This window comes from Diabrotica undecimpunctata, chromosome 4, assembly GCF_040954645.1.
Source record: "Diabrotica undecimpunctata isolate CICGRU chromosome 4, icDiaUnde3, whole genome shotgun sequence".
In the NCBI taxonomy this organism is placed as follows: Eukaryota; Metazoa; Arthropoda; class Insecta; order Coleoptera; family Chrysomelidae; genus Diabrotica; species Diabrotica undecimpunctata.
Genome location: NC_092806.1, coordinates 45,659,015 through 45,685,693, shown reverse-complemented (window position 1 = coordinate 45,685,693; position 26,679 = coordinate 45,659,015). Strand labels below are relative to the sequence as shown.

The 26,679-nt window shown below is 29.5% G+C and overlaps 1 protein-coding gene across 1 annotated transcript in view; it reads left to right on the top strand.

Moving 5' to 3' along the window:
• LOC140439468 (ATP-binding cassette sub-family G member 1-like) overlaps window positions 1–26,679 on the top strand; it is a 302,118-nt gene that overhangs the window by 198,491 nt on the left and 76,948 nt on the right. The window contains exon 2 of the mRNA XM_072529394.1: window positions 2,311–2,428. Within this exon, the coding sequence (XP_072385495.1) occupies window positions 2,311–2,428 (118 nt within the window). The remainder of the gene's footprint in view (window positions 1–2,310; window positions 2,429–26,679) is intronic.

Sequence of the window (26,679 nt, the reverse complement as noted above, 5' to 3'; positions counted from 1 at the left end):
CGGCAATCATCATAGCTATTCGGACTTTTGAGACGGCTGCTCTGAAAAGTTCATTTGATGTACATCCGTACCACTCTCTCAGGTTGTGCAGCCATGACATTCTACGCCTCCCTATGCTTCTCTTTCCTTGGCATAATTTCCTGCATAATCAGTTGGAGCAAGGTGTATTTCTCTCCACGTGTAATATGTCCGAGATATTTTAAATTTTCTTATTTTCATTGAATTTAAAATTTCCATTTCTTTGTTCATCCTTCCCAGAACCTCTTTGTTTGTGACGTGTTCTGTCCATGATATTTTCAGAATTCTTCTGTACACCCACAGCTCAAATGATTCCAGTTTTTTCATTGATGTCGCATTCAAGGTCCAAGATTCCATTTCATAAAATAAAGTCGAAAAAACATAGCACCTCGCCAACCTAACTCGGTTACTATAACATGTGTATAAACAATAAAAATACCCAAAAATAAGTCATGAAGATGACAAAAAAAAAACAGACCCAAACTAAGAACATACTGATTCGGCACCTTAAACGGAGTGATAAAGATAACCTAATGAAGGTTAAGATAAGCTAAGTGCTCAATAATTGATTATTGTGCACCAACTATTATGTCAAGGGCTCCTAAAGTTTGTGTAATTTTTTTTATCATTAATGTAGCTGGTCAAGTTCAAGCATTTTGGTTAAATAATATCGCAAATCTGTAGTTTATAAAGTGCATGACCTATATTACAACCTTGTACTACCATTTTAATATTTTTGATTTTTAAAATGCTTCTTATTTGACAGTAAACTTTCTATTCTCTAGAGAAAATTCTAGTATTTCAAAATTTTCTTTCGGAAAATTTACTAAATGAATATCACTTTCAATAATTATTTTCTTGAAACATATCGATATAACGAGTTTTGCCGTAAAACATTATACTCGTTTTGTTATCAATTTGTGGAATCGTTTTTTAATTGTTTGTTTTCAAATATTAATTGCAAATACTGCCTTAATAGCACACTTCTTTAAACTTTAAACAAAAATATTAGATAATGTAAAATGTTTTTGTTTATATTTTATTATATGTGTATTTTAGTAAAATTCCACAATAAATTCTATTGAATGTTTGCGCTAAAATTCTCGAAATAAATAAAACACTAAATTGTTGAGCTATTAACGTAAAAATTCAAGTTAAGTCCGTAAATAAATAGTTTGTATCTCTAAGCATTTTGTATAAAAATATATCAGACAGAAGAATATTTGGTTTTCTTAATTTTCTTATCTATCGAAATGAAAAGTATTCATATTTATTTAGTATTTAAACTATCAGACTGTTAATTGGTGATATAGATAAACCGTTAGGGTTTTACTCATGTACTTGGCGATTTATGATATTGAGACTTGTATATACTGCGTGGCATAAGTTAGGGATATAGCCAATATAATGGTAATGGTACTCCATTCTGCATAAATTATTCGCAAGTAAACAATTAAAAATTATTATAGTTTTTAAAAAACATAAAAATTTGAGACCTTGTAAAGAGAACTAGACAAAAAAAAACATTCTAACCATAATTCTAAACATTATTCAGAATAGGCGACTTTGATAATTCCCGAAAGAGGTTGAATTTACTTTTAAATTATAATTTTTTTTGCATATAATCATACTAGTCATAATAATGACGTTATCTATTTGGGCGTGATGATGTATTCGATGATTTTCATGATATAGATATCAATACATATAACAGGCAATTAATTCAACAGGTAATCAATTCGGTCTCTCGTGTTTTGTGTAACTTTTTTTAACTTAAAGTGCGACTACTTGAATCGGCTGACAAATGCATATAAGGAAGAAGATCCTTGAGCTGGAAAGCAGATTAACTGAACGTTAGCCTCCTGTATAATCAACTACTGAATACACGGAGGCTCTGTTCTCAGCTGCGGGAACCTTTAGATTGCTTAGGACTCTCAACGAGATCACCGAAAAAAGACTTGGTACATAATTTATAAAGTGTATCAAAGTACCTGCTTTTATGAAAACAACATTCTCTATTTACGCTGACCCTGGTTATTTATTATTATTCATTGTGTACCTACAAAAGGCATTTTAATTTTTTTTAATGAAATAAAGGGCCGGAGCGAGTTTACCTGTAAACGTTTTCTGTATAGTATTAAAATCTGTCCGCCAAAGCGAACTAGTCTATGCCCATCAATGGATAGTATCATGTTGAAACACCTTGAGTCTTAATTTTGTATTCTTCGTTCTTTATGATTTGTATTTAGATAAATATATGAATATTTTAAAGAAATGTATTTTTTATTACAGGATCCAAATTAATTTTAAGAAGCGTGAATGGGAGTTTCCAGGCTGGTCAATTGACTGCAATCATGGGACCTTCTGGAGCTGGAAAAAGCACATTGTTAAATATATTAGCAGGGTATAAGTAAGTAATTTATCCACAATTTTTCTTATTACTGATTTCATTGTACACCATAATCATTTATTTAATTAAGCTTTGGCGACCATACAATTTATGCAATTACTGAGATAGTTGAGCATTTTAGAATATTTTATTACGTTTATGTTTTTATAGCAAAAACCAAAGAAATAGAAAAATATTCAGTAAGCATATATCTAATAACTAAGAATTAGGTCACAAATTAAGAATGATCACCAAAATTATGAACACGCTATTTTGAATGACATGTGGTCGAGTCGGCTAAAACCCACGAAGGGTTGTAACGCCACGGAGTAAGTAAGTAAGTAAGGAGTAAGTATTTTAAATGACAATATAATGTCTTACATTCATTTTAAAATTCTGTGCCTTGGAGCTAAAAGGGCCAATATCAAAATGTTCATATTTCAGAAAATCGCAATTGAAGTTTTGGTGAAAAATATTTTTAATTACAGCTTAACCGGCGAACAACCTTTATGTACCAGATTTGACTCAATGTATAATATTTTTGAGCAGAATATGATAGTGTTTTTTATTTTTTTCTAAATCCAAAAGTCTTAACAAAAAAAAAATGACTTTGGCCCTTATTGCATAAATGTATAACGTGTTTGTTTCATTGTGTATGACATTGGCCATCACAACAAAAAAAGTAACAATAAGAATAACAGCATAATTTTAATAATTTATTATGGAGTTACAAAGTTCATTGTAATTCAATGTAAGGAAATTAAAACTAGTAGTAAGAAACTAAAATTGTATCCAAAAATAAAAAAAATATAATTTTTATTATCAAAAAATATCGGCAATACTACTTCCATTATTCTGATACATTTTCCTCTTCTTGAGGTTCATATGGAAGGTATTCCACTATTTTATTGTCATCTGCAGTTATTTGTTCAATGAAATGATTGTAATATGTTCGATTTGTATTAGTTATGTACGGTAAAAGTGCCTTTAAGTCCGTTAGTTTTTCTCTGCTTAAACGAAGTGGTTCGTTGTTAAGTGGTAGAAGTGTAGGAAGATGATCACGCTGCCATGTTTTCGTGTGACTTTTGGATATATCCAACGTTTTAAACTCACCATCAAACGAGTGTTTATACAAGATAGCTAGGGTGTCGGTTGAATATTGCATCCATATAATTTGCAACCACTGAACTAGTTCGTTTAGAGTGTTCTTTTTACGATGCACATAATGAGTATTTAAACATGATTTAAAATTTAAAAACTCCTTTTGTTCCAATTCTATTACGTATTAAGTTTGCCCAATCTCGAGGCAATTCAATATCCGCAGTAGTACGTTTTTTTGTTTTTTCTATTGCGGCATGAATGCTGTCTACCTCCATATGAGTATGACCACTCTCAAGAAATTTGTGGTTAATAGTCAAGTTTTTACCTTTAGCTTTCAATTCAGAAACAGTTTGCAGTAACATTGTAGAGAAAAATATATTGCGGTTTTGTCCTCCGCAAGAATCGCTGTACATAGTTACTGTATGAATATTATTATTTTCTTCTGTGAGTTTATGCAGGTAATGGTAAATACAGGAACCAATTTCTTGTCCACCTCTGCCAGCCACTGTTTTATTCCAAACGTAACATATGGAAGATGATTGTTTTCCCATGGTTTGATAGAATACAGTCCACAGTTAGCGTTTATAAAAACTCAAACCACTTCTGAGGTAGAGAGTAGGCAAGCATTTTTGTAAATCGAAGGAAATGGTAACGTAACCTGGATTATTGCATTCTTCTTTATCTCTTCGTTTTGACTCGTAGGCGGACTCAGCTAACTGTAAATGGACTGTTTTTTCTTCTTCGATTGACGTTCGTATTGTCTTACTGTTACAACATTTTAACTGCATATCAAACTTGTCGCATTTTGCACACGTATCATTTTTAGGCTTATGAAAAGAGAGGTTGAATTCCTCAACAAATACTTTTCTATCCATCCAGGCATTTTGCGGTGGAATATTTCTGTCTTTACAATAATTGACATACAGTCGGTACATTTCAGCAATAGATAGGTCGGATGACAAGTACTTCTTGTGCGTATGGGAGCGCGAGTAGTGACTTTGGTAAGCCGGGAATTGGTTTATGTGTTCTCTTATCAAGAGTTTATCATTTTCTGGAACCTTAGATGGCTTTCCATGTTTTCCACGTCCATCTTCCGGACATAAACCTCTGGTAGACCGTTTCTTTTCAACAATTACTCGTGGTTTCTTCAAACTTATGTCAAATGTATTTAAAAACATGTTTTGACACACTTCAATTTTCTTACCACTGTTTTGTGATAAAAAATATTTTCTAGTAAACTTTCGCCTACTTTGATTACCATCATTACGTCTTAATCGTTGGAGCTTCTTTTCCTCTTCTTCTATGGAATTTGCTATTAACTGGTTTTGTCCAGAGCTACACAACTGATAAAATCCAGTGAAAAGTCTTTGTCGTTCCTCCTGGGTAAATTTTTCACTGCACTTTTTTTGCATATGCAGGCTGCCTTCAGCTGCTTAGCAGGTATTGTTTTGTTTCCACAGACTGACGTGTACGCTCTACCTTGAGTTTTCAACGATTTTCTTACATTTCCTATCCACTTGGAAGGATTCCGCTTTCGTTTCCTTGTAGATTCATCTAGTATTTCTTTCTTTCTTCCTCTGCGTGATTGATTTTCAGCAGGACCACTCAATTGTGGATTGTTATCTACTACAGTTATTTTGTTAACATCTTCAAACTGCCCTACTTAGTTTTCGTCAGTGTCATTATCAGAATCTGTTGGTACATATTCATCACCACTATCTTCAAACAGTTCTGGATCACTTAAATCTATATTTCATACGATTTCATTATCTCTGACTGAGGTCGACTATGTAAGAAAACGATGAAGGTTAGTAATATAAGTAATATTCAAATGTAATTTTGGTACAACAAATTACTTAAGTAAAATTAACACCGGTCGTATTATTAGCCACGCCACAACATGTAACCTCAAAATCGCGAGTATTACATTTTAGTGTAATGTTTTAAATTTATCTTATCACTTACCATTACTGTAATCGTCAGTGTTACACATTTTTAAAATCTTTCTTGTCCGTAGATTAACATTCATTTTTTCTTAAAATTCAACTTAAAAACTGAAATTACAATGTACAACTTCTCAACGTGACAATGGCACTACTGATAATGACAGCCGACAACACGGCGGATGCTAAAATGCAGTTATCTCTATCCTTTCACACTACCTAGAAAGACCAATGTAGACAATCGCCAACTGTTTATTTCACAAAATAATAATACTAAAAGGGCCAAAGTTTACTTTGGCCCTTTTAGCTTAACGTGATGTGAATTCATTCATCTTGACATTGCCCACCATTAAACTTATGGATCGGGTATTGGTTGAAATTGACATTGGCCGTTTTAACATATGAAAGTTGTAAGAAAAGAAAATCGAATGGCATGGTGTAATCAAAATAGCAAAATGTTGACATTGGCCCGTTTAGCTCCAAGCCACATAATTATTCTTAACCTTCTCTTTGTTCTTTATCGATTCGGCCATTTTGTGAACTTTTGTTATGATCCTAACTTGATAATTGTTCGTGTTCGGTCGTTTAATATCTCAAATCCTGTTTTACATATTTATGTCCACTATGTTCCAGCCATTATGCCCATCTATTGTGTCCAATAAATTTCCAATTGCCATTTTTGAATGATTTTATTGCCATGCTACTATTAAGTTCTGAATTTCTTCTATGGTAATGAACCTACATTTTGATTCGCTCTTCGTTCTCAAAGTAATAAGAGTGCCTCAAAATCTATAATTTTATATATTATTTATTAACCCTGTCGGATAATTAACAAAATCTGTCTTCTTGGTTTTATGTAATTTTAATAAATAGTAATTGCAAAATTCATAAATAGATCTTCATCATTTTCATTAATAATTCTTTTCATTTTTTTTATTTGTTTTTTCAAAGTTGGATAATGTATTTTCTTCTTTTCTTGAATATTCCCGCATTTTTTACAATATGCCAGGTATCCTTTTTGGTTGATGGCCCATTATCTTTGCCCGTGCATTGTTATAATTTGCATCATCATCACTCATAAAATGTTCTGCATGAATTTCTGCATTTTATTCTTCTTCTTCTTCACGTGCCATCTCCGCGACGGAGGTTGGCAATCATCATGGCTATTCTGATCTTAGATGCTGCTGCTCTGAATAGTTCAATTGATGTGCATCCGTACCATTCCCTCAAATTACGCAACCATGAGATTCTTCTTCTTCCTACACTTCTCTTGCCCTGGATTTTCCCTTGTATAATCAATTGAAGTAGGTTGTATCTCTCATTACGCATAACATGCCCCAGGTATTGCAGCTTTCGTGTCTTGATGGTTTCCAATACTTCCATTCTTTTGTTGATTCTTCTCATGACTTCGTTGTTTGTTACATGCTCGGTCCATGATATCTTCAGGATTCTTCTATACACCCACATTTCAAATGCTTCCAACTTTTAGCAGTCGACGCGTTAAGTGTCCATGCTTCTATCCCATAAAGCAGAGTCGAGAAAATATAACACCTTGCCAGCCTAACTCTCAAGTCCAATTTTAGTTCTCTTGCACAAAGGGCAAATTTTATTCTTAGGGGCACCTAAAAGTATTTAAAAATTATCCCTACTTATCAGTCATAAATGTTAACTACTTATATAATACTACCTCTAAAAACCTATTGAACTTATTAGTCCAATAAGTTTGACAGTAAGAAAGCAACTGGGTTCCTGCACTTATATCATCTTTAATAAGCAATACTGTCAAATCCGTTCCTCTCTTATTTAAAGGCAATATCTTCTATTTTGGGTACATATGTTGTTATCCCAATAAAAATAAATTACCAAATTTATTATTTACTTAAAATTTATAGTTAAGAGATAATTCACGATAAATGGGAAGAGACTACAATATAAATTATCTTAAGTAGATAAAAAAATTGTAATTTTAAAAATTAGTATTAAATGTAAATAATATACTATTCGCTCCGCGCGTGACTGACGCGACACCTACCGCCTTCATCTGATAGTTTTGGACCTACCAATTTTCAGGTTAAACATATGACATATGTTTGACATTGTTAAATACATGCGAATTGACAATTATTAATAATTAACTTTTTAACTATATTTTTTTAGTTTATGTACAAAATAAATGTAGTATTAAAAACTGGGTTTCTCAAAATTCATCATAATATATCTTTTCAACCACAAACGGAAAAGAAAGGGAAAAATCTAGTACTGGCAAATCAAGTTTTTCACGTAAAAGAGCATATATATTTAAAAACAGTAATGGTAAAAGTTATAATATAAAAGCTAAAGTCATCAGGCACTCTGCAGTTAGCTTGAAGCCTTATAAAATATCATTTAAAGTAAATGATTTAAATTTTTTTCTATTTCAATTGCATAAAAATGAAGTTATGTGATATTTACTTTTTCATATTAATAGCACGGATCCATATTTTTCTTTTCTCTAATTTATATGTAATCTTTGGGAACCTATAATAACTATTTATGCGTAAAAAGGTAGGGCCAATTTTGTCATATTTCGCCGCTACGCACGCTGGCATCGTTTCAAAGTACCACTACCATGGTCACGCACGGAGCGAATAAACAAAGTTAAAAAGAAAACAAAAAATATTAGGGGTAGTTGTGAAAAAATATTAGTTGTAGTTCTAAAAAAAATATAAAACAAACAAAACAAAAAATACTAGTAGTGGTTGTGAAAAAATAATAGTTGTAATTCTAAAAAAATAATATTATTAAAAATAGTATTAATTATAAATAATATAAGTAATTTTTAAGTTAAAAAATAATTACTTCATAAATCATAAAAATCAATTCATAAAATAAAATTATTACTTCATAATTTTCAAATCAAAATATTCCGAAAACGGTACACAGTATCGAGTTTTACCAAGAGTACCTTTTTCGTGTAAAATTAAATGACGTTTAAGTTTACTTGAAATTTTGATTAATAACTATACTCTTAAAAAAGTTATATTAACTAATACTTAGTACGATCCGTGTAACTAGCGCCCTCTATGAGATTCAGATATAAAAACAAATTCATGGGATCCATCAGCTTTCAAAACATATTCGTATAAAATTTCATTACAATGTTGCTAGTAGTTTCGACAAAATCGTAAAAAATGCGTAAATTTTTTTTTCTTCAACGCCCTGTATCTGGAAAACGGATGGCGTTACAAAAAATTTTTACTAAGCAAACCCCAATTATTTTTCAGTTTTTTACCTACCATAGAGACGGGGTTACCTTTTTTTGAAACACCCTGTATAATACTAATACTATTCCACTTGACCACTTAATAGTGTAACTTAGCTCAAAGAAGGTGTATTCACGTAATATTTTTAGTACAATAACCCTTTAAGACATACCATAATTGCCAAAAACGATGAGCGTCACAAAATAAGATACACGAATGATGGGAGTCAGTATAAATTCAACTTCTTATAGATAACAGAATTTTAAGTATGTAAACAGCTTAAATACGAATGTAAAAAGTCTTGGTAATTTGCTCCAAACGTGGTTTTAATGGGTGTTTTTCTTGTATTCTTGTGCTGTTTTGTTTGTTTAGAAACTTGTAGACGCGGATTCTCTATAAAAATGATTCAATATAAAATGCTTGGTCGTGTTAAATCAATTATGGTAGTTATTTAGCCTACAAAAAATAGTCACCCAACTTACCCAAAAACTTCATCAGGGTCATCATTGCTTTTAATGTTAAGGTCAGTTGTTTGTAAATTTTCGTAGAATACTTGAGATCCCGTAGGTAGAAACTATTTCAAAACTTGCAAATCCTCGTATTTAGGTTTAGGTACAGGTATTCTTCCACTGTACAAAGGTTTTGGTCGAATGTCCAGGGATTTTCCCATTTCAACAGTCAGGGAATCCTTCTTGTTCTTAGATTTTCGCTATAAAGCATTACTTTTATTTTGATTAACGAGAGGAACACTTACAAAAGATCCATTGAAAGTATCTTGAAAACTTACCATTTTTGGATTGTTAACGTTTACTTTAAGCTCTCTGACTGGTCGTGAATGAAATGGACACTTCTGCTTAAAGTTCAAAGTTTGGAAAAATGAAGTCCAACTTAAAAAAATGGATTGGTCACACTTGAACACGGTGAATTGGGATGGCTTTATCCTTGCATTGGCAATAACCGTCATCCAGTCATCAGGCACCTCGCAGTAAGACTTTTGATTAATCAATCACATATTGCGGTCACATTCCATGTACGAGTGGCCACGTATAGGAAATATCATATTCAAACTGTCCAGTCGACCACATACGTGTACAAGAAAATAAGCCAGTCTGAACAATGTAAAGTTTTTGTTTTGGCCTGCACAAGAGTCACAAAACACTGTCAACTGACGCACCTCTGGCTTAAACAAGTTGAAAATGAAGTGATAAGTATTAAAGAACGTTCGTCAGAACCTTTATGCTCAATAGTTTGATCGTATGTATAAAAAAAACTTTCCTGTTTGACCAGAACATGAATGTTAAAAATGTAATACGATAACTGCCGCCTATAGTACACATCATTTGTTGATATGTTGGGTATACAAAGGTTTTTCTGAAAACCCATGCAAATGCCTTCCATTTCTACAAATTTTTAAGAAGCTTTCCTAACTGAACGTTTTAATGCGTAAACAGATTCTGCTTTTCTTAAATGTAGATTTTGTAAAGTTTTAATATTTTTTTTAAATCATCCTGTAATTTTTTCAATATCTCCTCATTAGGCCTATCACCAATTTGTTTTTGCAGACCTTGTTCTCGAGCCTTGAACCGCTCACATGTACGGCACGTATCAGTACGTGGATAGCCGAAACTAATATTATATTTAGTGTTAAATATATTGCGGTATGAATCATAGGAAACTTTATTATTTGGATAAAGTTCATTGTATAGCCTATGAAGTTTTTTTATATCCAGAGTTTCTGGCAAATAAATCTTTTTTGAGTCATGCCGACTGAACAAATTCCCCTTCGCTGGCTCAGTGAAGATGTTCGTTCAGTTGTAATGGAAACACCAAATAATAGTAGCAGAGTTTATTGATGAGACGTACACTATGGGTGTTGACCCGGGATTACTTTGAGTAGAGACTGATGAAGTTGATCGTTGAAGACTATCAAGTTTGTTGAGTGAATATTGATTGAATGCTTCTCTAGGCAAGAGATCTTAGTTTTATATAAGTTTTAATTGGGTCAATATTTTCGCGGGCCTCGCGTGATATGTGTATCTAATTTATGTAAATTGTTTAACTTTGTCAGCACTTTTGACTGATGTCCAAATTATATTATTGATAAGTGACCAAATGTGTATGTAACCTAATTAACTACGTGTGTGTATTTAATAACAAATAAATTCATTCGGTCTACTGAGTGATAAAATTATACTGTCCAATTTCGGATATGAATTCTGAAGATTTGATATTGGACACCGACTGTAATGAGAACGACAACCTTTTAGAGATTTGATGAACCTTAGAAAGAGCTTCCTCTGAAAGTTCATGTGGCCTATTACTATGTTTACCTCGTCCATCTTTCTCAATGCAACCTTTATTTGTCAGTATTGACTGTAATGTTGGCACTCTTCGAGGTGTGATACCATGTATCAACATGAATGCCTTGTAGCAAACAGGGACTAAGAATATGTATGGGAATCTGGATCCTCATTTCTAGGTCTGCGCTGTTTCACCAATGATGTTGTTATTAGACCACCTTAATATAAGTTCTGTTCGTTATAATCCTCCATTTCATTGAATTTAGTGACAACTAGCTGCCTATAACACGATTTTATGGCATCGAAGCACTTTAACTTAGAACAACGACAGTTCGAGCCTACCTCATGACTTTGTTTCAATAGTTTCTTCTTCACTTCGGAAAGTCTACCCAACTTTGGCTTCTTTTTCGGCACTTGGTCCGTTTCCCTTACCAACTCCATAATTTGGAGTAAACAAACTAATATAAGTAAACAATATTCAAATAATAAAGCAAATTTAACCTCAAAACACACAAGGAAACGTGACTAATGGCAAGAGCCAACAATACTGTTGAATAACAGCTGTAAACTGATTACCATCGTTCTGTCGTCTGCGGCAACTGAGGCTCATCATTTTTCCCTCTTGTTTGTTTTATTTAACCGTTAATATCTCTTGACTCTCAGCATTATTCCCAAAACCAATGCCACAGTCGTTTACTATTGAAACAAAGCTACAGGTTGCCATCCACAATTTAAAATTAATATAATTTTGACTCTCATCGTTTTTCCCTCTGACCCTTAAGAAATAATAATGCAGACCACCCAAAAGATAATACGATAGCACAAGAAGAGGTCAGAAGGCTAAATATAGTGGCTTAAAAAAATACTTTATCCTATTAAAAGAAAAAGCAGAAGAAAATAATATATCATTGTTGATTCATATAGCAATATAAGTCTAAACTTTCTAAATGGAAGTGCGGGTAAAATTTTTAATTTTGTTGCTTGTTGCACAATTAGGATTGATTAGATTGTTGTATCTATTCAAGGATCGATCAGGTCCCGAACAATAGACCATATTCAAACAATAGCAGCTCAATACAAAGTACAAACTTTTGTTACTGGAAAACGGCGCAAAACCAAGTATTTCGTTAATCACCGGCGCAAAGCAAATACACCCGTAGCTCTTGGATTATTAACGACCGCTTGGTACCTAATGGGTTAACAGAATAGTGGCCTAATAGGCCTTTATCAGATTATAGGCAGGTGAGCATTCTGCTTTAAAATAATCTGTTAAAAATAATAAAATAGGAAGACAATTGATCCTAAAATTAATTAACTGTATGTAAACGGCTTTTTTTATGGTATATTATTGGTATCATTTTGTGCAATTTCTGGTACTTAATATGTGATTCTGCTATGTGATAAAGATCATAGTTCAATTTATTATTGATATATCAATCTTCGTTAATAGCGAATAGTAATAAGGTCGGTAATAAATTAAGTAAATAACATTGATTTAATGTCAGCTCCAAGGTACTTAATTAAAAAAAATAACATACAAATCGATTTATTATTCCTGTGGTGGCAAATTTTCATTCGCTTATTAATAGAACTTTTCTTTTACGGAAAGGACGACTAGATCTGGTTGTTTTTCATTTCAAGAACCCATAGAAATTTTACGACTTTTTTTTTCATTTAAAAATCATCTACTTTACCTTATTTAAAATAGAGTCTAAACAAGATCTTATTGCTTTATCCAAAAATCTATTTCTTAACAGAGTTTTTATCCTTTTGTCTATCTAAATTTGATATTTCTTATGCAAATACATAAGTTATAAACAAATCCTTTGAAAACCCATATATTTTTTTACATATTTGCTTTCTACAAATAGAGGTGTTAATGATATGGGGCATTATTATTTATGTTTTCATGTACGATCGATCTTATATGCAGAAAAATGACAAAGATGTTAGTAAGACCAAAGTTTAACATTGGTAATTGCACAAAGGATAGTAGTTGTCTTATTGAAATGTCAATTAGCATCTGATCTTTACATTTTTCTTAAATTATTTATCTCCCTTCGATAACCTTCTATAAGATTTTCGTTGAATTTTAAAAAATCCAAAAACTCTAGTTGGAATATTATTGGAATATACCACTTTGGATTTTTTGTCATATTATATCATTGGAATTTGATAACCAATTTTTTGCCACCATTTATCATATATACCGGTTATTTGGTCTCCAAGATCTAATACACTCATTTCATTCTTAAATCATTGGCAGCAGGAAAAAGAGCATCTACTTTATGACTAGTATTGTCTGTTGACATTACATCTCTACAAATCAATTTATATTTTTAAAAGGTGATTTTAATGTAAATTTCATGACACTAAATCATTCACACAAATTTAGTGGTCTTTAAGCATATTATGCATTATCTCTCAGGAACTTTACACCGACAAGGTCGACTTCAACATAAATAAGTATTTTAGATGAGGTATGTACAAATTGTGATGATTGTATAGATACTATAACTGTAAACCCAGTTAGAGGACCGGATTATGGTATCTTTCTTTTAAGAATAAATTTTATTCATCCAACAATGAATCGAATGGCGCAAAAGAACAACCCAGAAGCTAAAGGAGAGTTATAAGAGACCGAAAATAACGCAGAAATCAGAGCACAGAGAGTTAGATGGTTGGTACATGTTTTACGAATGCCTAAAGAAAGAAACATTTTAAGAGACCTGCAAATAGGAGAACAAGGAAAGGAAAGAACAAGTGGTTTGATGCCATTCGGATCAAAATAGAAGAAATGGGAACAAAAGAATGGAAAGTCCAAGTAAAGGACCGTAAAAAGTGGAAAAAAAGTAGTCAATACTATCAAAGCCAAAGGCCTCTATGACCTGTGGTGCTATTATATATATATATATATATATATATATATATATATATATATATATATATATATATATATATATATATATATATATTGAGATGATTGGTGTTTAAAGAAATAATTTATAAGTTATATACTAGATAATATTAGATATAAAAAGTATTTGGTTATTTTAATAAGTTATATACTAGAGAATTTTATAAAAATTATTTATGTGAGGGCATTTTTAAGAAATTAGCATATAATAATTGTAAAAAGTTGTATTTTAATAATTATAATATTGTAGATATATTAAAGTGAGCCATGTACTAGGCAACCAAAAATACTCTTGAAAGTGACAGATAGAAATTCATAATTAGGAATATAAAGTGGGGTTATAATATTATATTAGTTTAAAATGTTTAATTTATATACAGTTACTGATTTAAGTGTATATTCTGATCTGAAAAGCCTAAATGTCAACAAAATTATCAATAGAAAAGTAAGGAATTCTCTAGATCACCGGGGATGGCCTTGTTTGCGAAATGGTTTATTCCAGAAAATTCAGACATGTATTTAATAGAACAAATGGAACATGATTTCTTGCTAGATGATTCTGGAACATGGAAAAAGATATAAATACCCGGTGATTTGGATTCAAGATGTCCATTCAGTTAGTCAATCAGTTGTGAGTTACAGTTACTATGATGGCCAGTTTTTTAATATGAAAGTTAGTTAGAGTCAGTCAATCAGTTATAATTGTTCAATATAGTGAGTTAAATCAAGATTAAGAAACAGTATAAAGAAAATATTATTGAAGATTAAAAATTATGTTATGTATAAATGATGATTGGATAATGGAAGAAGTATTAATTGAATATTAAAATTAAATAATATATTTAGTGATTGGATATTGGTATATAGAAAAGAAGAATAAATATAAATGCTGTTTGCTGGTTTGCTTGGTGGTTTATAAATGCTGGTGAAGAAAAATATCTTAAATTGGTGGAAGCTGATAATTGGACAGAAAGGTACAAAAATTTGTTAATATAATTTAGTTAGTGTCATAACAATTTCAATTTTGAAGATAGTTTGTTTAAATTTTACATTGTCTATAGAATTTAATTAGTTTCATAAGAATTTCAATTTAAAGATAGTTTATTTTAAATTTACATTGGCTAGGTTAGATATATATGTGTGTTTCATAATAGATATAATAAAGATAATTTAAAAAAGTACTTACAAACTAATTCTTTGAGAACCGCGATAAAAACCCTATATTATTAAAAAATACTCATTGCTCATCATTCACAAACAATACATCATAACAATATATATATATATATATATATATATATATATATATATATATATATATATATATATATATATATGTATATATACATTGTCCTTCAAGCTACCATTCCTGTTGATAATATAATTTGCGCTATCCCACAAGATGATATACAGACAACGTTAAAAGTTTTACGATTTACTATTATAATGGAGAAGGACAATAGTGTACCATTTCTGGATACCAAAGTCATCCGCAAATCTAATAATCGTATTATACTAGACTGGTATCAAAAACCTACAACATCAGAAAGGATTTTAAACTTTACTTTTAATTATGCTAAAAGTCAAAAATGTAATACCGTTACTGCAATGAAAAATAGAATAGAACACATCAGTGACGACCAATTATTATACCAGAACTAATATTCAACACAGGTTTTATGATGGTCAATTAGATCAACGCCTACAAGATTTTAAATATAAAAAATTATCTTATATTTCGAATTTATTAAACCAATTTACTTCCACGTTTAAGGATTATACAAAACTATATTATTTAAAATTAAAGATCGGACACAAGTGATGTATAATAGTAATTATCACAATATATCAATTACAGTGTTTAGGTCGCTAGGGATGTTATATTGGACAAACCGCTCAGTGACATAAGAAACACAAAACACAACACAAGTGTGACTGCAACATAAGAAATAACACATGCGCTGTTGTTGAACACTTTATAAAAAAAGGCCACACATTATGATAACGTAAAAATATTGCAATAATTAACCAATTACAAAAATAGATTGTTTCTCGAGATTTGTCATATCAACCGAACTAAGAATGCCATTAATAATAAAACAGACACTAGTAATCTTAGTAATATATTATTATGTTGTAATATTTTAAATACTTTACTGTAACGCCAAAAATAACATAATGTTACCTCACTACATAATTTTATTTAGGCTTTAATATCTAAGCAAAAAAAAGTTAATGTATTTTAAAAATCGTGTTAGTAATAATTATTTTAGTGTAATTTTTAAAGTCCTGTAATGTGCCGGTTTGCATTTTAACGATTTCACTCACAAGAGAATTACACACGATGGTTTGGTTCATATCTTCGATGCCGATATCAAGTGCTTAAAATACAACTGAAATATTTTATTATAATATGAACCGCTTTTACTATCTCTGACGTAGTGTGTATCTACGAGATAGATAAAGTAAATTTGGAAATTTTAATTTTTTGAAGTTTATGTTTATGAAGTTTTGAAGTTTAAACGTATTGACATCCATAATTTACCGTTGCCACAAACTAGCTATGGTTAAATATATTTGGTTCGATAATATTTCGTTTTGAATAATTTCAAATTCTTCGTTCAAATCACATGATACAATTTCGTTATTGTATCATATGATTTGAATGACCTGTAGCTGGATTTTTTCTGATTTTTCTCGATTTTTCAATATACAAAAAACTGAAAAATGAACATTTAAAACTTTACCATTTTATCTCTGTTCAAAAGTTATGCGATTTTGTTATTGAATCCTACATAAAAAAATTGAAACTAACTGGAAATTTTGTTGGGATATGCAAAATTGGCATTTAAATTGATTTCTGGTTTATATCGATGACTTTTAACATCGCATAAATAAATATCTTCTCAGATCATTTAATAATTCCTAAGTGTTATCTAGGGTTAGTTTTATAGTTCATTATTGTGAATAATAATTAACAATTCCGGTTAATCTTCCTCAAGCTCGTAACTATGTCGTATGATTCGAAGGTCTCTGTCACTAGAACAAACTGATAATCCCGTTTAATATATATCTCATTTAAATAAGAATGCATTTGCAACATGTTATCGACGTGATTTATGCAAATTTATGGTAACTATTGCTAAAAAGTTTATCCTTTTTCAATATAGTCATAAAATTACCTTTAGAATTTTTTAAATAAAGTTTTTAAACTTTACATAATAATTCTATTGACAAGGATGATCACTTCTTATAACTGAGTATTTATTTAACTATCAAAGTAATAAGATAAAGTTCCTTTTCAATGGTTCTTATTTCCCCGTTGCAGGCGTAAAACTCATCAAATATTTTTGAAGCACAGTAGAATCTTACTAATCAGGCACTTCAATAAAGCGGCATCTTAGAAAAAAGAAAGATAAAGATTTTCATTAGAGACCACTTTACCGGATAATTCCAACGTATTTATAAATTACTAGCGGACCAACTCGACATCGAGTTTTTTAAATGAAATTTTTATTTTGCGAGAAAAATTAAGAGATCAATACAAACAATATAAGCAAGATTATACATAACATTCATCAATAATAATGCAAGTAAAAAAAAAGGAATTTATGGAAAAGAAAGGAAGATTATGGAAATCGACCTCAAAACCGGAATGCAATTTTTAGTTCATCAAATGTCGACATGGATATCATTTAGCAGTTAATTTTGCATGCTGATCACGAATCCGGTGTCAGATTTGCTCTATATTGACGTTTTATGCGCGTTTTGGGTCACTTTCGGTGTCGGATCGCAACCGGAAGTATATATTTAGATTCGTCTCGACGAGACCTTTCGATCCATATATACATTGTGGGGTCTAAAACTTAAAGCAAATTTTAACTTCCGGTCATCTCAAAACCGGAAGTGAATTTTTGTACCAAAAGTATATCTTGACAATCTCATACGTAATACTAATAATATTCCGAAAAAATATTTTAATTATCTAATATGGTTTTTGAGTAAAGTGGTGGACAAGAAAAGGGCTTAGCGTTTTAGTATATAAGATTTTTTGGTCGAAATAATCACTTCTAATATATATATATATATATATATATATATATATATATATATATATATATATATTATATATATATATATATATATAATATACATATATATATATATATATATATATATATATATATATAATAAATATATATATTGATACGATTAGGGTTTATAGAAAATAATTTATAAGTTATATACTACATAATATTAGATATTTGGTTGTTTTAAATAAGTTATATACTAGAGAATTTTATAAAAATATATTTATGTGAGGGCATTTTAAGAAATTAGCATATAATTATTGTAAAAAGTTGTATTTTAATGTTGTAAATATATTTAAGTGAGCCATGTGCATAGGCAACCAACTATACAGTGAGTGATAGACAGATATACTTACTCTCCAAGTGACATTTTAGGAAATAATTGGGAATATAAAGTGGGGTTATAATAATATATTGTTTGAAATGTGTATTTTTATTAAATTAGAGTGTTAGTTACTAATTTGAATGTTTATTCTGATCTGAAAAGCCTAAATGTCAACAAAATTATCAATGGAACATTAACGAATTCTCCAGAGTGCAGAGTGTGACCATTGTTTACGGTCGAACATTCTGGACTAATGATTATGTCGGTGGATGGAACAGATATTTTTTTCGAGAACATCCATATCGAAGAAATAGAACGAAATCGAACATGATTTCTTACCAGATGATTCTAGAATATCCAAAAACATATAAATACCCGTGATTTGGATTCAAGATGGCAGTTTTTAGTCAGAAGTCAGGCCAGTTTATTATGAAAGTTAGTAGACACATTTATTAGTGAAGTAAATTGTTCAGAATTTTCAAGAAGTCAGTCAGAAAAGTTTAGTAAGAAATATGAAAGTTAGTTGGAGTCAGTGAATCAGTTACAAATAGTCAAATTGTTTAATATAGTGAGTTAAATGAAGATTAAAAATTATGCATATATTTAATGCACATTTATAATTATACACAAATAATTATTGAAGATTATAAAAGTATATTAGAAGAATATTGGATGGACATTGGAAGGAATTAAAATTATATTATGATTGGAGATTAGTATAAATCAACTTATAATAATTGGATATTGGTATATTGAAAAGAAGAATAAATATAAATGGTGTTTGCTGGTTTGCTTGGTGGTGTATAAATGCTGGTGAAGAAAACTATATCTTAAATTGGTAGAAGCTGATAATTGGAAAAAGTAATTTCACAAAAACAAGGATAACCGAAGTACGAAGACATTCAGTGGTGATTAGAATCTATATAGTGGAAAACAGTTCATTTAGGCATTCAGTGAAATAAAGGTACAAAATTTTGTTAATATAATTTAGTTAGTGTTATAACAATTTCAATTTTGAAGATAGTTTGTTTAAATTTAACATTGTCTATAGAATTTAATTAGTTTTATAAGAACATCAATTTAAAGATAGTTTATTTTAAATTTACATTGGCTAGGTTAGATATATATGTGTGTTTCATAATAGTTATAATAAAGATAATTTAAAAAAGTACTTACAAGCTAATTCTTTGAGAACCGCGATAAAAACCCTATATATTATATTATTAAAAATACTCATTGCTCATCATTCAAACAAAAAACACATCATAACAATTTGGCACCCAACGCGGGGGCTCTCTATTTAAAAGAATTAGTTTGGGAAGATAAGTGCTCTCATATAATTAAATTAATTATCAGTAAAAAGAAAAAATTATAGATTTTATTTTTAATTATATTTGAACAAGTAAAGTCTCAAAATGTCTCAAGGAAAGAAAGGTACAAGAAGCAAAAAGAATGAAGAAGATGTGGAAGTAGAAACACAACCTATACAAGAGGAGAGTTTAGTTCAAGTTCCACAAGATACTGCAGAAATGAATCCAGAAAGAGAGGAAAATGTCAATATGGCAGCTTTGATGTCATTAATGATGCAGATGAACAAGACAATGGAAGAGAATACGAAAAAAATGGAGGAGAATTTAAAAGAAGTCAAAGAAGACATAAAAAAAATAGAACAGAAAATGGAAGAGAATACGAAAAAAATGGAAGAGAATTCAAAAGAAGTCAAAGAGGACATGAAAAAAATGGAAGAGAAATTGGAAGAGAATTATAGAAAATTAGAAAAGAAAATAGAAGATAATAATAATAAAATTGTAAAGCAAACAGAAAAACAAATGGATAAAAAACTTGAAACTGCAGAGAAAAAAGTAGCAAATGAAATAAAAAGTATACGGAATGACTACAAGAAAAGGATAGACAATGAGAGGACAGAAGTAAAGAGGATTATTCAAGATAATAAGATAGATATAGAACAGAAAATAGAGTTGCAGAAATGTAACTTAGAAGTAAAAATTAACGAAGACAGGAGAAACGCAGAAGAAAAATTAGACGATATACAACAAAATATCCAAATAAATAGTAATCAAATAAGAAATGTGGAACAGAGAATAGATGATATTTCACAAATGAGAGACATAGGGAGACCTTACTTAAATTTAACAAATGAGACTGGGATTAAATTCTCTGGTAATATAAAAAATTTGCATCTTAGAGTATACATAAATAGTTTAAAACATAAATTAAGATTTGTGAATAATATTAATGATATTAAAGATTATATTAGAATGACATTAAATGACAATGCAGCAACTTGGTTTGCTAGTATTGAAAATGATTTAGATAATTTTCAAACATTTGAAAATAAATTTTTAAATTATTATTGGGGTGAATTAGAGCAAGCAAAGTTTAGAGAAATTCTATATTTTGGAAAGTATAATCACAATTTAAAATCAAATATGGTAGATTATGCATTAAAATTGATAACAGTTGCAAAATATTTAGAACCACCACTTAGAGAGGATGAAACAGTCTTAAATGTATCTAGACATTTTGATGTTGATGTTGTGCAAACAGTAACTGTACAAAATATTCAAACAATAGATAGTTTTATTAATTTTATTCAAAGAATACAAAGAGGCAATATGACAAATAATAATAACAACAGAAAAAACAATAATAACTTTCAATATAATAAAAATGATAATCAACAATATAGACAATCATATAACAATAACACTAGGTATGGTGATAGTTTACAAAATTTTAATAATAATAACAGTAATCAAAATAGACAGAATTTTAATAACAATACTAGTTATAATAGACAACATTTTAATAACAGTACTAATAATAATAGACAAGATTTTAACAATAGAAGAAATACAGAACGACCTAATTATAACAGACAGATAAATTGTGTTCGAAGGAATAGAAGCTGCGAAGACAGGGAACGAAGTAGTACAAGGCAGGAAAATGTGAGTAGAAGTCATAGTAGGGAAAGACATAGGACATCAGATCCAAGTGGTCAGATACAATCTGACAATTCTAATAATCAAAATTTTGTGCAGTAAACTTTCTGAATTACAAGTTAGGCCATTGCTATTATGAAAAACCTTCTGAATTTATTTCTTTAGATGAAGAGAAAATTATTGAATCTATTAATTTAATTTATATAAATGCTTTGGCCAAAAATAAAATGATTAAGATTATGATAGATACTAGTTCAGAAAGTACTTTAGTCTCGGAGAATTTTATTTTTAATACATTAAAATTATCAGATATAATAAAGATTCCAAAAATTAAAATTGTTGGTGCAAATAATAAGAAGTTGGGTGAAATTGATAAACTAGCCAATTTTAAAATTAATATTCTTAATAAAGAAATTAATATGCAAGGATTTATTGTCAAGGATTTATGTGTTGATATATTAATGGGAAATGATGAATTGGAAAAGAAGAAAGTAAAGATAGATTTTGAAGAAAGAATGGTAACTTTGGAAGGGCAAATAATTAAATTTATGCAGAAAGATGAGGTAGAAGAAGGAATAAGAGTTGATAGGATATTATTAAAAGAAAATAATGATGTTTATGAAGAAGAAATGTATTTTGATGATAGGGATATGCCCAAAAAGAATGTAAAGAATAATTATTGTAGTGAATATTTAAGGAATGGAAATTTTAAGCAGATGGATGCCTACGAGGTGGAGTGCGTAAAATTGGAAGCAAGGAATAATGAGTACATAATGAAGAATAATGTTATTTGTAAAGAAGAAGATATGATGAAAGTTTTAAATTGCCCTGAAGAATATAAATCAATAGTCATTTCCATATTGCAGCAACACAAGGGACTTGTCAATAAAGAAAATAGAATTGCACAAAATTATATCCATAGTATAAAAGTTAAAGAAGAAAAAGATTTTAAAACAAAATCATACCCAATACCATATAAATACAGAGAAGAAGTAAACAAAACAATTAATAATATGTTAGAAGATGGGATCATTGAGAAGGCAGACACACGTTTTATTAACCCCATAGTAGTAGTACGAAAAAGATCAGGTGAAATCAGGTTATGTTTGGATGCAAGGAATATTAACAAGATTACTGAAAAGCAATTTGAAGCACCAATGAGTATAGATGGAATATTAGGAAGAATTACAGGAATGTCATTTTTCACTAAAATCGATTTACAGCATAGTTTCTGGTTAATACCTCTAGAAAGAAAAAGTAGACAGTATACAGGATTTCAGATAGATGGAGTAGTATATCAATTCAAAGTAGTACCATTTGGACTTCAATCATCTTGCAGTGCTCTATGTAGATGTCTTCATGATATTTTGGATCAATATGAACATTTTGTAATTCACTACATTGATGATATATTAATTTTTTCTAAAACGGCTGAAGATCATGAGAAACACCTAAAAATTATAATAAATAGATTAGACAAAGTTGGACTAAAAATAAATCAAGAAAAATGTACATTTTTTCAAAAAGAAGTAATATATTTAGGTTATATACTTAATACTAAGGGAATCGAAATGGATCCAGAACGGACACAAGTCATTCAGGAATATAAAACACCACACAATTTAAGAACTTTAAGAGGATTTATTGGAATAATTAATTATTATAAAAGGATGATACCAGATCTAAGTATAAAAGAAATTCCATTACTTGAACTACTGAGAAAAGGTGTAAAATGGAGAGGGGATCAGAGAAGAGAACTAGGATTCCAAGAAATTAAAAACATTTTTCTGTCAAATTTAAAAATATATTATCCTGACTACACACAGCCATTCATATTAAGAACAGATGCATCCATAGAGAGATTATCAGGGGTATTATTACAAATACATGATGGGGTCGAATACCCAACACAATTCATTTCAAGAATCACAAAGCCACATGAAAAGGGTTACTCAGTTTCAGAATTAGAACTAGCAAGTATAATACACTGTGTCACAAAATTAAGATTTTATTTGTTGGGTAATGAATTTACAATAGAAACAGATCACCAAGCTTTAACGTCTATATTAAATAACAAATATGGAAACAGTAGAATACATCGGTGGAGTCTAATACTTAGTGAATACTGCTTTGAAATCAAATACATTTCTGGAAAATCCAATATAGTGGCAGATGCTTTATCAAGGTTAGAAAATACATCACAAAAAGGGCAGCGAACAATAAAAATTGGATTAAATCAATTAGTAGAAAGTACTGGATTATATTCTAAAGAAGAAATTATAAGAGATCAGATCAATTTGAGTGAAAAACAAAAAGTCCTTAGGAAAGATGGGGTATATTATAAAATAATAAATGGCATAGAAGTATATGTAATAACTAGAACTTTAGCAAAGAAAATATTGAAAAATTTACATAACAATTATATGCATATTGGTTCAAGAAAGCTATGGATGCTATTTAGGGACAATTATTTTGCAAAGAATGACATAAGTATAGCAAAAGAAATTACTACCCAATGCCCAATATGTCAACTAAACAAAGAAAAGAATTTCAAAAACCAGAACACATATAAATCTAATGTTGTATATGAAAAACTAAATACAGTTTCCATGGATTTTATTTCAAATTTAGTTCTCAGTCCAACAGGAAAAAAGCATATACTAGTGATAGTTGATTTATATACAAAATTTATTAAACTATATCCCTGCTCTAGAACAAATGTTAAAACATTAAAATTATATATTAATCAATTTTTCGAAGAAATAGGACCATTTAGAAATTGCATAATAGATAATGCTACATATTTTAACAACCAAAAATTTCGGACATTTTGTGAGAAAAAGGGAATCAACATTCATTTTACAAGTATCAGACATCCTCAGGCAAATCCTGCAGAAAGATATATTAAAGAAGTTATAAAATATTTAAGGATACTATGCCAAAATCAACAAGAAACTTGGCAGCAACATATACCACAAGTAGAATATTTTTTAAATAATACACATAATTTGAATACAGAGGAAGTACCAGAATATTTAATGTTTGGCCATATAGGAAACAGAAAGTGGATTAGTGAATATAATCAGGATATGTTAGAACAAGTAATGCAGAAAGTGAATAACCGAATTAGGAGGAAAGCTGAAAAATATATCAGAAGACAAAATCGAAATATAAAAAAACCAATCACATTTCAAAAAGGAGACCTAGTGTTAATTCGTTCACTTAGAAAAAGTAATGGTAAAGAAAACCGTTGTAAGAAATTACAACCAATGTTTGAAGGTCCATATACAATTGAAAATCAGAATGGACTAAATAGTTATGTGTTAATAGATGCAGAGAACAGACTAAGAGGCATATTTCATATCAACGACATTTTTCAATATCATGAAGAGATTGAATAATATTTTCTATACCTTTAACACAAATATAATAACACTAATAACTTACTGATATATCCATTTTATTCAATAGACTTGATTTGTTAAATGGTAGATGGTAGATTTCATTATTTTGAATCAATTTGACATCATACTTGTTGAATTTTGTATATATGGAAATTAATTTGTACCCTAAAAATCATAATTTGGGGTTAGACACAAAATTGATACTATAATTGCTATAAAAATGTCTTTCTAATATAATAAAGTGAAAAAACTTACCAATTTATATTGATGAAAGTTATTTTGAATGGAAATAATTCCTAGATTTTGTCTATAAATAAACAGAACACCATATCGATTATATTTTTAATTAAGGTTATATTTTATTCTCTGATATCGCATCCATTGCTCCATTTGACATGACAGTTTGACCATAGCCGAACTGTGCCCCGTTGTTCTCTGCTTTGACATAGACAGCGAACAGGGATGTATTTAACACATTTTAAATAAAAAAAAAAATTGAATTATTAATTTATTAAATTTAATAAGGTATGAGAAAATTAATATTTAAAAAAATAATAAGTAAATTATTTATTTTAAATATTATTTTGGGGTATTGATACGATTAGGGTTTATAGAAAATAATTTATAAGTTATATACTACATAATATTAGATATTTGGTTGTTTTAAATAAGTTATATACTAGAGAATTTTATAAAAATATATTTATGTGAGGGCATTTTAAGAAATTAGCATATAATAATTGTAAAAAGTTGTATTTTAATGTTGTTAATATATTTAAGTGAGCCATGTGCATAGGCAACCAACTATACAGTGAGTGATAGACAGATATACTTACTCTCCAAGTGACATTTTAGGAGATAATTGGGAATATAAAGTGGGGTTATAATAATATATTGTTTGAAATGTGTATTTTATTAAATTAGAGTGTTAGTTACTAATTTGAATGTTTATTCTGATCTGAAAAGCCTAAATGTCAACAAAATTATCAATGGAACATTAACGAATTCTCCAGAGTGCAGAGTGTGACCATTGTTTACGGTCGACATTCTGGACTAATGATTATGTCGGTGGATGGAACAGATATTTTTTTCGAGAACATCCATATCGAAGAAATAGAACGAAATCGAACATGATTTCTTACCAGATGATTCTAGAATATCCAAAAACATATAAATACCCGTGATTTGGATTCAAGATGGCAGTTTTTAGTCAGAAGTCAGGCCAGTTTATTATGAAAGTTAGTAGACACATTTAGTTAGTGAAGTAAATTGTTCAGAATTTTCAAGAAGTCAGTCAGAAAAGTTTAGTAAGAAATATGAAAGTTAGTTGGAGTCAGTGAATCAGTTACAAATAGTCAAATTGTTTAATATAGTGAGTTAAATGAAGATTAAAAATTATGCATATATTTAATGCACATTTATAATTATACACAAATAATTATTGAAGATTATAAAAGTATATTAGAAGAATATTGGATGGACATTGGAAGGAATTAAAATTATATTATGATTGGAGATTAGTATAAATCAACTTATAATAATTGGATATTGGTATATTGAAAAGAAGAATAAATATAAATGGTGTTTGCTGGTTTGCTTGGTGGTGTATAAATGCTGGTGAAGAAAACTATATCTTAAATTGGTAGAAGCTGATAATTGGAAAAAGTAATTTCACAAAAACAAGGATAACCGAAGTACGAAGACATTCAGTGGTGATTAGAATCTATATAGTGGAAAACAGTTCATTTAGGCATTCAGTGAAAGAAAGGTACAAAATTTTGTTAATATAATTTAGTTAGTGTTATAACAATTTCAATTTTGAAGATAGTTTGTTTAAATTTAACATTGTCTATAGAATTTAATTAGTTTTATAAGAACATCAATTTAAAGATAGTTTATTTTAAATTTACATTGGCTAGGTTAGATATATATGTGTGTTTCATAATAGTTATAATAAAGATAATTTAAAAAAGTACTTACAAGCTA